This window comes from Mesoplodon densirostris, chromosome 17, assembly GCF_025265405.1.
Source record: "Mesoplodon densirostris isolate mMesDen1 chromosome 17, mMesDen1 primary haplotype, whole genome shotgun sequence".
Lineage (NCBI taxonomy): Eukaryota > Metazoa > Chordata > Mammalia > Artiodactyla > Ziphiidae > Mesoplodon > Mesoplodon densirostris.
The window spans coordinates 50218851-50235232 of NC_082677.1; the positions used below are offsets into that span (position 1 = coordinate 50218851).

Consider the following 16382-nt stretch of genomic DNA (forward strand, 5'->3'; position numbering starts at 1 on the left):
TTTTTTATACAGCAGGCTCTTACTAGTTATCTATTTTATACATGTTAGTGTATATACATCAATCCCAATCTCCTAATTCATACCACCACCACCTCCCCACAACCCCGCTTTCCTCGCTTGGTGTCCATACGTTTCTTCTGTGTCTATAATTCTGCCTTGCAGGCTGGTTCATCTGTACCATTTTTCTAGATTCCACATATATGTGTTAATACACAATATTTGTTTTTCTCTTTCTGACTTACTTCATTCTGTATGACAGTCTCTAGGTCCATCCACGTCTCTACAAATGATCGAATTTCATTCCTTTTTATGGCTAATACTCCACTGTATATAAGTGCCACATTTTCTTTATCCATTCATCTGTCGATGGGCATTTAGGTTGCTTCCATGACCTGGCTATTGTAAATAGTGCTGCAATGAACATTGGGGTGCATGTGTCTTTTTGAATTATGGTTTTCTCTGCATATATGCCCAGTAGTGGGATTGCTGGGTCATATGGTACTTCTATTTTTAGTTTTTTAAGGAACCTCCATACTGTTCTCCATAGTGGCTGTATCAATTTACATTCCCACCAACAGTGCAAGAGAGTTCCCTTTTCTCCACACCCCAGAGCATTTGCTATTTGTAGATTGTCTGATGATGCCCACTCTAACCGGTGTGAGGTGATATCTCACTGTAGTTTTGATTTGCATTTCTCTAATGATTAATGATGTTGAGCAGCTTTTCATGTGCCTCTTGGCCATCTGTATTTCTTCTTTGGAGAAATGTCTATTTAGGTCTTCTGCCCATTTTTGGGTTGTTTTTTTTTTTTTTAATATTGAGCTGCATGAGCTGTTTATATATTTTGGAGATTAATCTTTTGTCTGTTGATTCGTTTACAAATATTTTCTCCCATTCTAAGGGTTGTCTTTTCGTCTTGTTTATAGTTTCCTTTGCTGTGCAAGAGCTTTTAAGTTTCATTAGGTCCCCTTTGTATGTTTTAATTTTTATTTCCATTACTCTAGGAGGTGAGTCTAAAGAGATCTTGCTGTGATTTATGGCAAAGAGGGCTCTTCCTATGGTCTTATATTTAATTCTTTTTTTTTTTTTTTTTTTTTTGCTGTACGCGGGCCTCTCACTGCTGTGGCCTCTCCCGTTGCGGAGCACAGGCTCCGGACACACAGGCTCCGCGGCCATGGCTCGCGGGCCCAGCCGCTCCGCGGCATGTGGGATCTTCCGGGATCAGGGCACGAACCCGTGTCCCCTGCATCGGCAGGCGGACTCTCAACCACTGCGCCACCAGGGAAGCCCTATATTTAATTCTTTAATCCATCTCTTTAGTTTATTTTTGTGTATGGTGTTAGGGAGTGTTCTAATTTCATTCTTTTACATGTAGCTGTCCAGTTTTCCCAGCACCACTTATTGAAGAGACTGTCTTTTCTCCATTGTATATCCTTGCCTTCTTTTTCATAGATTAGTTGGCCATAGGTGCATGGGTTTATCTCTGGGCTTTCTATCCTGCTCCATTGATCTAGATTTCAGTTTTTTTGTGCCAGTACCATACTGTCTTGATTACTGCAGCTTTGTAGTATAGTCTGAAGTCAGGGAGTCTGATTACTACAGCTCAGTTTTTTTTCCCTCAAGATTGCTTTGGCTATTCAGGGTAGTTTGTGTCTCCATACAAATTTGAAGATTTTTTTGTTCTAGTTCTGTAAGAAATGCCATTGGTAATTTGATACGGATTGCACTGAACCTGTAGATTGCTTTGGGCAGTATAGTCATTTTCACAATGTTGATTCTTCCAATCCAAGAACATGGTATATCTCTCCATCTGTTTGTATCACCTTTGATTTCTTTCATCAGTATCTTGTAGTTTTCTGAGCACAGGTCTTTTACTTCCTTAGGTATGTTTATTCCTAGGTATTTAATTCTTTTTGTTGCAATGGTGAATGGGATTGTTTCCTTAATTTCCCTTTCTGATATTTTGTTCTTAGTGTATAGGAATGCAAGAGATTTCTGTGCATTAATTTTGTATCCTGGAACTTTACCAAATTCACTGATTAGCTCTAGTAGTTTTCTGGTGGCATCTTAAGGATTCTCTATGTACAGTATCATGTCATCTGCAAACAGTGACAGTTTTATTACTTTTTTTCCAGTTTTTATTCCTTTCATTTATTTTTCTTCTCTGATTGTCACGGCTAGGACTTCCAAAACTATGTTGAATAATAGTGGCGACAGTGGACAGCCTTGTCTTGTTCCTGATCTTAGAGGAAATGCTTTCAGTTTTTCACCATTGAGACTGATGGTTGCTGTGGGTTTGTTGTATATGGCCTTTATTATGTTGAGGTAGGTTCCCTCTATGCCCACTTTCTGGAGAGTTTTCAACATAAATGGGTGTTGAATTTTGTTAAAAGATTTTTCTGCATCTACTGAGATGATCATATGGTTTTATCCTTCAATTTGTTAATATGGTGTATCACATTGATTGATTTGCGTATACTGAAGAATCCTTGCATTGCTGGGATAAATCCCACTTGATAATGGTGTATGATCCTTTTAATGTGTTGTTGGATTCTATCTGCTAGTATTTTGTTGAGGTTCTTTGCATCTGTATTCATCAGTGATATTGATCTGTAATTTTCATTTTTTGAAGTATCTTTGCCTGGTTTTGGTATCAGGGTGATGGTAGAATGAGTATGGGAGTACTCCTTCCTCTGCAATATTGGAAGAGTTTGAGAAGGATGGCTGTTAGCTCTTCTCTAAATGTTTGATGGAATTCACCTGTGAAGCCACCTGGTCCTGGACTTTAGTTGGTAGTAAGATTTTTAATCCCAGTTTCAATTTCATTACTTGTGATTGGTCTGTTCATCTTTTCTATTTCTTCCTGGTTCATTCTTGGAAGTTTATACCTTTCTAAGAATGTGTCCATTTCTTCCAGGTTGTCCAGTTTATTGGCATAGCGTTGCCTGTAGTAGTCTCTTATGATGCTTTGCATTCCTGTGGTGTCCGTTGTGACTTCTCCTTTTTCACTTGTAATTTTGTTGATTTGGGTCCTCTCCCTATTTTTCTTGATGAGTCTGGCTAAAGGTTTATCAATTTTGTTTACCTTCACAAAGAACCAGCTTTTAGTTTTATTGATCTTTGCTACTGTTTTCTTTGTTTCTATTTATTTCTGCTCTGATCTTTATGATTTCTTGCCTTCTACTAACTTTGGGTTTTGTTTGCTCTTCTTTCTCTAGTTCCTTTAGGTATAAGGTTAGATTGTTTATTTGAGATTTTTCTTGTTTCTTGAAGTAAGACTGTATTGCTATAAACTTGCCTCTTAGAACTGCTTTTGCTGCATCCCACAGGTTATGGATCATCATGTTTTCATAGTCATTTGTCTCTACGTAGTTTTTGATTTCCTCTTTGATTTCTTCAGTGATCTCTTGGTTATTTAGTAGTGTATTGTTTAGCCTCTAGGTGTTTGTGTTTTTTATGTTTTTTTTTCCCTGTAACTGATTTCTAATCTCATAGTGTTGTGGTCGGAAAAGATGGTTGATAGGATTTCAATTTTCTTAAATTTACGAAGGCTTGATTTGTGACCCAAGATGTGATCTGTCCTGGAGAATGTTCTGTGTGCACTTGAGAAGAAAGTGTAATCTGTTGTTTTCGGATGGAATGTCCTGTAAATACCAATTAAATCTATCTGGTTTATTGGGTCATTTAAAGCTTGAGGTTTATTAATTTTCTGTCTGGATGATCTGTCCGTTGGTGTAAGTGCGCTGTTAGAGTCACCATTATTACTGTGTAACTGTCGAATTCCTCTTTTACAGCTGTTAGCATTTGCCTTATGTACTGAGGTGCTCCTATGTTGGGTGCATATGTATTTATAATTGTTATATCTTCTTCTTGGATTGATCCCTTGATCATTATGTAGTGTCCTTCCTTGTCTCTTGTAACATTCTTTATTTTAAAGTCTATTTTATCTGATATGAGCATTGCTCCTCCAGCTTTCTTTTGATTTCCATTTGCATGGAATATCTTTTTCCAACCCCTCACTTTCAGTCTGTATGTGTCCCTAGGTCTGAGGAGGGTCTCTTGTAGACAGCATATACATGGGTCTTGTTTTTGTGCCCGTTCAGCCAGCCTGTGTCTTTTGTTTAGAGCATTTAATCCACTCACATGTAAGGTAATTATCGGTATGTATGTTCCTATGACCATTTTCTTAATTGTTTTGGGTTTGTTTTTGTAGGTCTTTTCCTTTTCTTGTGTTTCCTTCCTAGAGAAGTTCCTGTAGCATTTGCTGTAGAGCCGGTTTGGTGGTGCTGAATTCTCTTAGCTTTTGCTTGTCTGTAAAGCTTTTGATTTCTCCATCGAATCTGAATGAGATCCTTGCTGGACAGAGTAATCTTGGTTGTGGGTTCTTCCCTTTCATCACTTTAAATGTATCGTGTCACTCCCTTCTGGCTTGTAGAGTTTCTGCTGAGAAATCAGCTGTTAGCCTTATGGGTTAACCTTGTGGGAGTTCCCTTGTACGTTATTTGTTGTTTTTCCCTTGTTGCTTTTAGTAATTTTTCTTTGTCTTTAATATTTGTCAATTTGATTACTGTGTGTCTCGACATGCTCCTCCTTGGGTTTATCCTACCTGGGACTCTCTGTGCTTCCTGGACTTGGGTGGCTATTTCCTTTCCCATGTTAGGGAAGTTTTCAACTATAATCTCTTCAAATATTTTCTTGGGTCCTTTCTCTCTCTCTTCTCCTTCTGGAACCCCTATAATGCGAATGCTGGTGCATTTAATGTTGTCCCAGAGGTCTCTTAGGCTGTCTTCATTTCTTTTCATTCTTTTTTCTTTATTCTGTGCCGTGACAGTGAATTCCACCATTCTGTCTTCCAGGTCACTTATCTGTTCTTCTGACTCAGTTATTCTGCTACTGATTCCTTCTAGTGTATATTTCATTTCAGTTATTGTATTGTTCATCTCTGTTTGTTTGTTCTTTAATTCTTCTGGGTCTTTGTTAAACAGTTCTTGCACCTTTTCGATCTTTGCCTCCATTCTTTTTCCGAGGTCCTGGATCGTCTTCACTATCATTATTCTGAATTCTTTTTCTGGAAGGTTTCCTATCTCCACTTCATTTAGTTGTTTCTCTGGGCTTTCATCTTGTTCCTTCATCTGGTACATAGCCCTCTGCCTTTACATTTTGTCTATCTTTCTGTGAATGTGGTTTTCATTCCACAGGTGCAGGACTGTAGTTCTTCCTGATTCTGCTGTCTGCCCTCTGGTGGATAAGGCTATCTGACATTTGTATATTTTAAAATATAAAACTTTAATTACATGAATTTTTTTGTATTTGCACCCAATTTTAGATAGGCCTTTTGGGGAAATAATTTTCTTTCCATGCCCCAGTACTCCTTTAGCCTATAAAGTAGAAAACTTTCAGGAGGGAAAAACTTGGGATAATATTTCCAGTGTCTTTCTTCCCACAAAAAAGAAGTGATTTATCAGAGATCTGCATGCTAGATGCAATGGTGCATCTCCTCCCATTCTAGCGTTCTACATGTGCCACATCCCTCTTTGTCAGGGCCAGGGCTCCCTTTTGAAGACAGCTGTAAAGGTCTCCCTCTTTTTGTGTCTCCATTACTGGCAGCTATCCTGGGTACGTTGTGTCTGTTCTCTTGGGCAGGTGGGTACCGAGGTCTTGACTTGGGCAAAAAGTAGATGGAAGTCTGACTGTGGCTGCACATACACTGCATTAGCCTGTGTAAGCCTTATTAAAGTTAAGAAAAAAAGGCAGATAAAACTGAAATTTTAGTTCTCACCTATATGAGAAGCAAGCCTTATATTTTGGAAAGACTTGCTTTAATGGCTGAAACTCTAGAAAACTTTTAATGACCATATAATAAATTTCAAAACATAATATTTTCATAGAGAAGGATTATATTTCCATTTCTATCAATTTCTACCACAAGTAACTTCTGCATTCTATAAGCCATGCAATTTCAAAGTCGCAATCTTTAAAGTCAAACAGACTTGAGGTCAAATCCTGACTCTGTACAAGTTATTGCTGTGTGCTCTCAAGCTAACAAGTTACAGACCATTCCTGAATCAGTGAAAGGTATAAACTGGTGATCAAATGATATCTCTTCCGTGGTTATTATAAAATTTAAATTAAATAACACATTTAAATGCCCACCATCTGCCTAACAAGCAGTAGGTGTTAGACCATCACAGTGATGACCTTACATGCCAAAACGGTGGGTAATTTGGGAAATCACTTTTCTCTTTACAGCGGTACGATAAAGACCTCTTTTTATCTGGCCTAAATGACATTCTGTAAGCTGTAATAATCCCTGTAATGATAATATGAGCTACTTGGTGGTTTTCCTTAGCTAGAATGTTATCTGACACATAGTATGTTTATTAAATATTTTTTAAATTAATTTTTATTTTTGTATCTTAAGATACAGAGATTTAACTTTTTTAAAAGAAAAAAAAAACCAAAAGCTGGTGGGTTTTTAAGACACAGATGTTTCTTAACATTACTGAGGACACCATGACTCCCTATGATTAGAGCACAGTGATCAAGACCATGGACTTTGTCACCAAACTGCCAGAGGTCAAATTCTAGCCTAGCTGCTTACTAGCTGTATGATTCTGGGCCAGTTACTTAAGTTCTCTGTGACTCAGTTCCCTTATCTGTAAATAAGAGTCTCTAATTCATAGGGTTGCTGTGAGGACTAAATGAGTTAAAAATGTGAAAAGTGTTTGGAATAGTAAGTGATAAAGTTAAGATCAAATAAATGTTTGTTTTTATTATTACTGCTGTGATCAATTCATTTCAGAAAATAAATAAAATGTAAACCACTAACTCTAAGTATTGATATTAGAAGACCTGGATATTAGACTGTATCTCCCAGTTAGCTGAATTCTTAGACAAATCACAAAACGTCTCTGAACTGAAGTTATTATAATTGTAAGATACAAGAGAAAATACTGACCTCATAGTGTAACTGCAGAAACAGACAGATAATGTCAAAGACATGGCAAACTATAACGTGCTCTACAGATGTTATTTAAATTACCATTACTAACAGCTTTTTTCCCCTTTTTCTCACTGGTCAATAAAACTTCTTTCAAGATCCAATTTAAATGTCCTCCACTGGGCAAAGCCTTCCCCTGGGCCCTTGGCACTTGGTAGCTCTTCTTCCTCCAGCAGGGCTTTCATCTCACTCCAGAGTTAACACCCATCACACAGTACAACAAGGGCTCATGTGGTGGGTCTCTCCCATCAAGGGGAGAAATTATGAGTTATTTATCTCTATAACTACCAATTATGGAATGAAATACTACATGAATGAGTGCTATGTTCAAGAAAAATAAGGTTGATCTGAGTGAAAATTCTGCTTAAAATTAATGTACAAAGTTTACCCTTACAATTATCAGGACAATACCTGTAATGCAGCCTCTTCAAGAATTTCAAGGTCTTCCTCTAATTCATTACCTGTTGTGTAAATGAAAAGGTTTACTAAAATATATTCATCCTTAGTTTATTTTCCTAGTCTTTTGCATTCATGACATCTTTCCCACAAATTTGATATTCCAAATTGAAGAGAACTATTATCATTCTGGATAAATCTCAGTGGCTTAAATTTTCAAATGCTATTTTCAGTGTGAATATAAGCTGTAATTCTCAAGACAATACTCAAAAAGCAACCATCAAGTGATTTTCAAAAGATATATACTATATTTATGTACACAAATGTGTATTTTTGACTTTAGTGTATTTACTTTTTGACCAAAAAAAAAAAAGAAAAATGAGGGAACTGAATTTTCAGAATCCGAGCCTTTCTAGTTTGCCTATATTGTAGAAGAGCTTTACCTTTAGTAAACAACAGTTACTTAGAGGAAAATGTAAGATAGTGACTGTATTCTCTAGCCATTTTCTCCTTTACTGCTTGATGTAGAATATATTTTATTCATTGAATTTTCTTTGATAGCTTAATTAACTCATAAAATATTACTACTAAAGTAATACATATTCAAAGGGAAATATTCAAAGTATGCAAAAGTGTAGAATGAAAAATTCTGCTACCATTCCCTTCCAAAGATAAAGAGCATCAACAGTTTCTTAAGTATTGTTCTAGAAATTTTGTGTGCAAATAATGTGTATATACGTATGTGTCAACGTATACACATGTGGGTACATACACATATATTTATATACTTACAATATAATGTTCACAAAAATAGGACCCTCTTCCGCAGCTTGCTATTCTTAATTAATATAACTTGGACATCTTCCTTGGCCAGGACACAGGGGTCTACTTTTTTGTTGCTGCTTTTTAACAAGCTGCATACATTCCTACTGTATGGACTTACCATTGCTTATTGAACCAGTTCCCAACTGACAGGCATTTTGGTTGCTTCTAGATTTTATAATCACAAATACTGCTATATTAATCTATCTTACAACATACCTTTTTCGAGCATTTGTGCAAGTATGCATAAAAAATTGCTACATCAAAAGCTACATGCATGTAAAATTTGAATAGCTGTTGACACATCTCCTTCAAAGAGGCTGTGCCATTTTCCCTCATATGAATAGAACACAGATGTCTCATTGTCTCATTTCCTCATCATGTGTCAACACGAAGCAGGAACAAGGGAACAGAGAAGGGTGGAAGGGAGCAGGAAGAGGAGACGGATTAGATAGGGAAGAAAGGAGTAAAGAAAGAGAAGGGAGGAAAGAAAGAATAAAGTGGGAAGGGTAGCCCCAGAGGGAGGAGATACAGATGAACTTTTGGAGGTGAGAATTGGGGAAATACAATAATAATACCTTTTATTCCCAACTACTGTAATAATAAAATGTTTGATCATGGATAAACATCATGGAATTAGTAAATATTTTAAGCCTTATTTTCATCTTTACAATTCTGATAATAAATCAACTCATGTATCACACAATTCTGTATCCTAGAAATAGGTACTCTTTGGCCATTGCCTCATTTCTCTGTTGTGCATCACATGAAAACTCTTCTAAAGAGCCATCTATGTTCAACCTGACTCCCCCTCCTGACTTTCCATTGTCTCACCCCACTCTAAAAGTCCTTATACTTCTCTCCTTTTACTGATATATATATATTTCTTCTTGAGTATATAAATAGCCAACAAGTTTAACCCAGTGACAAATTTTAATTGCTTTCTCAGTTTCATTAAAAAATCCCACCAATATCCACTCTCCTGAGGTTTTACATCTACCTCATTGGCTGCTGCTTCAGTCTTTTCTGCAGCCTCTTCCTCCTGTTCCATCGGTCTTTGAAATTTTGACAAGTCCCAGCTTTGACCCTTGGCTATTTTCTTTCTCATCTGCATTCTCTTCCTAGCTCATCTTTCATATGTTTCTTTCATATGGTCTTTAAATGTCAACTACATCCAAATGACATTTCTATTGACTTGTCCCCTGAGCTCCAGAAAATAAGCATCCAATTGCCTATTTGATATGTCCACTAGGATTTCTGAGAGATATCTCAAGCTTTTGGTTTAATACTCTATTTCCAGTGCTTAACCCAGGGCCTGGCACATAGCATGTATGTACATAAGAAAGTGCTTGTACGCATATACGTGTGTGAATAAAAAAACTAGAGAGGTACTCTTCAGTCTCCATTTAAAAAACCCAAACAACCAGTATATTAAGTAGTTGCTCATGAATGTATGTGAATTCATTTTGCTAATCTGTTTTCAGAATGTTCTGCGATGAACATATTCTATTCTTAAAAATTTTTTTTAAATCATAAACAAACACCTAGTACTTGACCACACTTACCAATAGGAAGTGCTAGATCCTTTTTCATCAAAGCTGCTGCACAAACCCCACCAAGATTGGCTAGTTCTTTTTCCAACTGAATGACTCCCTGGAGAATTGCAAAAACAAAATCAGATGCTTTAAAAAACGTTTGGAAGATGAAATTTTTGAAAGATGATGTGGATTATCAAAAAAATGTGACTTGCATTCAAGTGTAATGTTTGAAATTAAAAGGAAGCATATGTTAGGAGCTAATGGTTAATTAAGAGTGTAAGAGATTTAATATTATGTCTCATGCTGGTTGTAAGTTTCAGACCTACAGGTTCATTGTCCAAAGAATTTTTCATTCATTACTTTGAAGGAACATGATCAGTCTTTCACCTTGACTTTTTTTTTATTGTACGATTTGAGACATTTAGAAGAGATACTAAGTTCGTCCCATGGTGAAATTAGGTTCTATAATTTACTTAGAAAGGTATAGCTACCAGAGCAGGTTTGGAACAGGCACAACTATACTAAGTCTTTAAAGGCTGGGTCATGTTGCACAGACTCCATTCTCTTCACACATTAAAAGTAGCAAAACCAGACCACTGCACAAAATTAAACTACAGAGTATTTTAAATTATACACTATAGCTTAAAATAAATTTCAGACTTCTTGAATACAGAGAGCAAACACAAGTCAACAGCAGCTCTTAGAAACACAATCTTCCTTAACAGAATGAGAAGATAATTCATTCTCACCTCATCAGGTCCAGGGCTAAACTCATATCCAATTGCAAAACATTTGAAACCATAGAAAGAAGCTTTGTCATCTTTCACATAATCTGATGCAGTCTCCAGTGAAAAAAGGGCCTCATTTCCTAAGAAAAAAGCTAACATTGAGTTCAAAATCTGAAACAACTTTATCAAAATTTCCTTACTTTTATCTATCTCAAGATAGGTGGCAATACAAATCAGGTACTAAAAAAACCAAGTCTTTTTTGGGGTCCCTATATCTACTTGAACAAAGCTGTGCTTAAAAACAACAGTAGAAACAATAGAACCATGCCAGTTGTTAGTTTTCTTTATGATGTAATTCTCCTTAATCACATGTCCTAAGTTAAGTTACACCAGCGATCACTGTCAATTATCTGTCAATTACTAAGGTGACCTGGGTTAGCCTCTTCTGTTTCAGAGTGAGCAATCCTCTCTAGGCTAAAATCTGGCTTTGTGTGATTTCTTCACAAACAAACAAGGCAGGTCAGCCTAGAAGAAAGAAGTTTCTAAATTCAAATTGCCTATTAGTTTGAGAGATCACAAGAGTAGTTATGGTTAATTGGTTAAAAAAAACAACAGACTGTAATAGCAAAAGTGCCTCCACCCACCCGGCCACATACACCCTCAAGCTCGAAAACAATAACTTCACATAACACAGTGGGTTCGGTGGTTCACCAGTTCTCTTGAAAGGAAGAAGTCCTTGGTAACTTCTCAAAATTTAGCACTTATTGGGAAAATAAAATACCTAATCCACTTTTTCTATAGTTTGGCCCCAACTATACAGACAGCCACTCCTCAGTATTAACTCTCTGATTTTGTGAAGCTAATCTCTTCTCACAAGATCCTCAAAACATTCTCTTTCCTAAAACTTGGTCATGTTATGCCCCATGCCCAGAGAGTCTTCTTTACTACCCATCTGCAATCCAGATACAGGGTAGGTCTTGAAGAAATTCTTCTAAAAATTAAATAAACATTTTCAATGATGTATCCTTACTAAACATAATTATCATAAATGCATATATTTTACCATATAAAACAAAAAAGAAAAGAATAACTTACCTGGCAACACTAAAACCATGGTAGGCCACCCAGAGGATCCTGAAAATTTCTTTAATTCTATCCAGGAATTAAGATTTTCATGAACAGATGTCAATTTTGGTCCATATCCTGAATTCTGAACAGTTCTGACAGGAATCAACAAGCGGAGGACATCTTCTGACTGTGCAGTACCACACTGAGGGTCAAACTCGATTGTCATCCACCGTACACACTCTGGGAATGTCACCTGAGGTCAACAGGCAAGAAGTCACTCGCACAAGATGGATTAGATTTTAGCGTTTTGTCTAGTTTAGAAACAGGACATCATACTGTAAAGATGATGCCTTCAACATACTGTAAAATAAATTTTAAGTAAGGAATTAAGTGATCAGAAATCAAGGTATTAATGGTCAGTATCAATTGTCTCGACTCCTCACTTGAAATATCTATTGCTTTCTATCTAATATTTGCATTAATGTTTTTAAGTACACACTGATATCATTAGAAAAACAATTACAAAGCTGCTTAATTTCCATAAACATTCAGCTATCTGACTTTCCTGTGGAAGAGTTTATATAATGAATTTTCCACTTCAGTCAGTATGCATTTAAGGAATGTAAGTCGGTAACTCACAATATAATTTGATAGGTAAAATATAAAGATACACTGATGGAAGTTAATAAATCATTAACATGTAAAGTTTTAGTCACTTTTAGGTTATCTACCACTCTACCATTCATAGTATCCATTACAAATGTTTCTTTTCATTAACAAAAAAACTTTGTAACTTCATACATTATGAGAATAAATATAAACACACACACACTTATACACTTGATAAAAGCCTAGATTTTTATATTTTCCTAACCTGAAATTTTATTGTATATAGGAGATTATGATGGCACATAATTATATATATTTTTAAGGCCACTTTTAAGCTTCTGTCACCATTATGGTAGAAGGAATGCTGTAACGGTAGTCAAATTACAGTTAAGTAGGACCATGTCAAGTAGTAAACTATGAACTGGTTGTAGGACATGATATAAACCTTAAGAAATTTTCTAAATATTATATTAATCTAAAAAAAAATTACCTCAGACGATGGCAAATACTTTTAGTAGAGGATTTTTTACAATCTCTATTTAAATAAAAAGCTCAACTTTATTCATAATAACATAAACATAAATTAAAACTAAACTGAGACACCATTTTCCCACCATTCCTCCCATTATATTGGCAAAAGGCCCAGAATTTAACCACATACTCTTTTGGGGAGGCTGTGAGAAAACAAGCACTCTGATACATTGTTGGTGGGACACAAAAAGACATAACTTCTGTGACTTCCCTGGTGGCGCAGTGTGTGGGACTCCACACTCCCAGTGCAGGGGGCCCAGGGTTTGATCCCTCGTTGGGGAGCTGGATCCCGCATGCATGCTGCAACTAGGAGTTTGCATGCCACAACAAAGGAGCCTGCCTGCTGCAACTAGGACCCCGAGCAACCAAATAAATAAACAAAATATTAAAAAAAAGAGAGACATAACTTCTATGGAAGGGAACTGTCAACATCTAGCAAAGCTACATATGCATTCACCCTCTGAATCAGCAATCCCAGATCTATTGAGCACAAGCCTCCTCATTCTATATTTGTTTAACCCAGCCATCCCACTTCTAGGAGTTTACTTTGAAGATATGCTTCTAACAATACGGAAACAAAAAAACAAACAAAAAACTCCAAACACAGGCGCAAAGTTATTCATTGCAAAAAAGTGAAAACACCCCAGATGCTCACACAAATAAGATTGGCTGAATAAACTATGATAGGTCTTTACAGTGGAGAACTATGAGGTTGTAAAAAAAGAATGAGGATGAACTCTGTAAATGCATATGGAGAGATTTCTATACACAGTGTTAAATTTAAAAAGCAAAGTACGAAGTAGTATACATAGTGTGCTACCTTTTTAAAATAAAGATGGAAAATAATACTACAACTAAATCAATCTATCGTTCTAATTTTTTCCAAAAAAGAACGCAGGAAGGATACACCAGGATACTTACTGGAGTAAGTGAGAAGCAGAGAAGGAAAAGGACTCATAATTCTGATTATGTTATTTTGTATAATTTTATTTCTGGATCCATATTAATATTTCACATATTTTAAAAGTAAAATTAAATCAACTAGGATAGGAAAAAGACTCATAAAAATTAAGTACAAATAAACAAATAAGCCTAACTTTATATTAAACTGATCATATACCCACTTACACATATACATAAAATGAACTACCCCAAGCAACTTCTGAATAAAGTACTTTGATTATCCTAATGTCAGTGGGATTAACAAAAGACAAAATTTTTGCAAAGAAACTGTTAATTTTATATAGTATTCAATATTTTTATTATTCACAGTGGCATACGTAAATGAAAAGAGTATAAAGAAAAGACCTCAATGGTGCTGACTAGAACTAAGATGAAGTGCTCAAAATCTGATGAAAACAGAAAAAGGACACAGAATCCAGCCTGAACAGATTTTCCCTGGCCAAATCAATTAAAATTTGAGCATCAAACTGAATGACAGCAAAGGATTATAACACTGAGCAAAAAAGAGAATCTTTGAGTCCATGTTGATATAAACACATAAAATAAATAAATAAATAATTTTTAAAGGGGAAGGGATGGGAAAATTCTCCTTTACAACAGAACACCAGCTGGGAGGAATAATAGAATTAGAAAGCCACTGTCTTTATAGTAATGAATGATTTGGGTAAGAATAACCAATGGATATTAAAATTTGTTGAAAGACAGTATTTTTTACATAGTGTTTAACCCATAGATATCTACCCATAGACACTTTCAAAGGGAAAAAAAGATGCTTTTTTGGTGGAGCTATCACCTTAATCAAGTGACTAAGTACTTCCTGATGGGATGCACTGAGGAGAACAGGACATTGCTTACGTGGTGTTGCCACCCAAAACACAAAACGTGAATCTAATCATTAAAAAACGAGGGGCTTCCCTGGTGGCGCAGTGGTTGAGAGTCCGCCTGCCGATGCAGGGGACACGGGTTCGTGCCCCGGTCCCGGAGGATCCCACATGCCGCGGAGCGGCTGGGCCCGCGAGCCATGGCCGCGGAGCCTGTGTGTCCGGAGCCTGTGCTCCGCAACGGGAGAGGCCACAGCAGTGAGAGGCCCGCGTACAGCAAAAAAAAAAAAAAAAAAAAAAAAAAAAAACGATCAATTACATCCAAATAAAAAGGATATTTTTACAAAACCACTGATTGTGTTCTTCAAAAATGCCAATGTCATAAAAAACAAAGGAAGGCTGAGGAACTACTGCAGATTAAAAGAGATCAAAGAGGCCTGACAACTAAATGCAATGTTTGAACCCAATAGGATCCCAGTCTGGGTTTAAAAAGATTCTATGAGCACCATTGTTGGGAAAAAAGGCAAAATGCTCAGCTTATAACATGATATACTACTACTCTTTATTGTGGTAATAACCCTGTTTCAATGTTAAATTTCCTAAATTCGATTGGTACATTAGGGTTATACAGAAAACTTCACTGTTCTTAGGAACAAGGTGAGGGGTCATGATGTTTGCAACCTGCTCTTAAATGGTCTGACAATAATAAATAGTGATAAATAAAACAATCATGGCAAAATGTTAACTAACGAAGCAAAGTGAAGGGCATATGGGGGTGTTCACTGCACAAATCTTATTACTTTTTTATACAGGTTTGAAATTCTTCGAAATAAAAAGTTGAAAAACATGAGGAATGAATACACATACACATCTGCATCTGTATTTGTGTGTCTATGCTTACATGAAAAGAAATAATGGAAGGCTAAACTATAAAATTATAATAATATGAAATGTTACCTGAGAAGAAGACATGACAGGGAGGAAGGGAACAGAATGAGGGGACAGAGATAAAAGCTAGATTTCTTTGAATACACTTTGTTTTACATATTTGACTTAAAACTATGTAATTGAACTATTATCAAACAAAACTTAAAAAGCAATTCCTAAAAATCTAGAATAAAATAAAATAAATGATGCCAAATGTACATCCAATTAGCGGCATAATCACAGAGAGAGGGATTATTCCAATTTACTTTAAAACACAGTAGTTGACTATACCTACTTACTTTGAAAACATGGTCATTTCTCTGTACTTCCTAGTTGGGAATATGCCCAAAAGACAACACACACACACACACACACACACACACACACACACAAAGAGTGAATGAATAATTAAGTGATTTTCTAATTCTAACATTCCCAGTGCCATCGAGAACAGGAACTTTCAGTTTACGAGAAAGGAGATTCAGGTGTAACATCCTGTGGTCCTTATTTTGAATGAGTATCATCAGTACAAACTCATGAGGTATTTTGTCTTTAAAAAAATACGTATACACATAGATGTGTCTGTTCATAAATATACCCACATACATAAATATATATACAAATAATATATGCCTGTGTATATAAATACGTGTGTGTTTATGTGTGAGTGTATGCACTAGTTCTATACACTATAAATATCTAGAAACAATGACAACCCAGGAGAAATGAGCATTCCCAGTGCCATATTTTGGCTTTTAAAGACTCATCACCATTTAAAGGAATCACGGCACCTTGAAAAAACGGTGGGTTTCAGATTTGAGGCAGGAAATGTGTAAGCTCTTATAACGTCTTATACCAGAGCCTGTAACATCTTACAACATCTTACACCAGAGAGTGAGGATGTTATGAATGACTACAAGGGGTGTGTCTAAAGGACTCAGGAGTCAAGCTGAAGAGGATCCTATCAAAAAAACACACA

The 16382-nt window shown here is 36.1% G+C and overlaps 1 protein-coding gene across 6 annotated transcripts in view; it reads right to left on the reverse strand.

The window, feature by feature from the left end:
* MYCBP2 (MYC binding protein 2) overlaps positions 1-16382 on the reverse strand; it is a 269886-nt gene that overhangs the window by 98815 nt on the left and 154689 nt on the right. For all 6 annotated transcript variants that reach the window (XM_060080239.1, XM_060080242.1, XM_060080241.1 and 3 more), the window contains exons 41-44: positions 11580-11805; positions 10506-10624; positions 9784-9871; positions 7412-7461 (exon numbers count right to left, since the gene is read on the reverse strand). In XM_060080239.1, coding sequence (XP_059936222.1) covers positions 7412-7461; positions 9784-9871; positions 10506-10624; positions 11580-11805 — 483 coding nt within the window. The remainder of the gene's footprint in view (positions 1-7411; positions 7462-9783; positions 9872-10505; positions 10625-11579; positions 11806-16382) is intronic.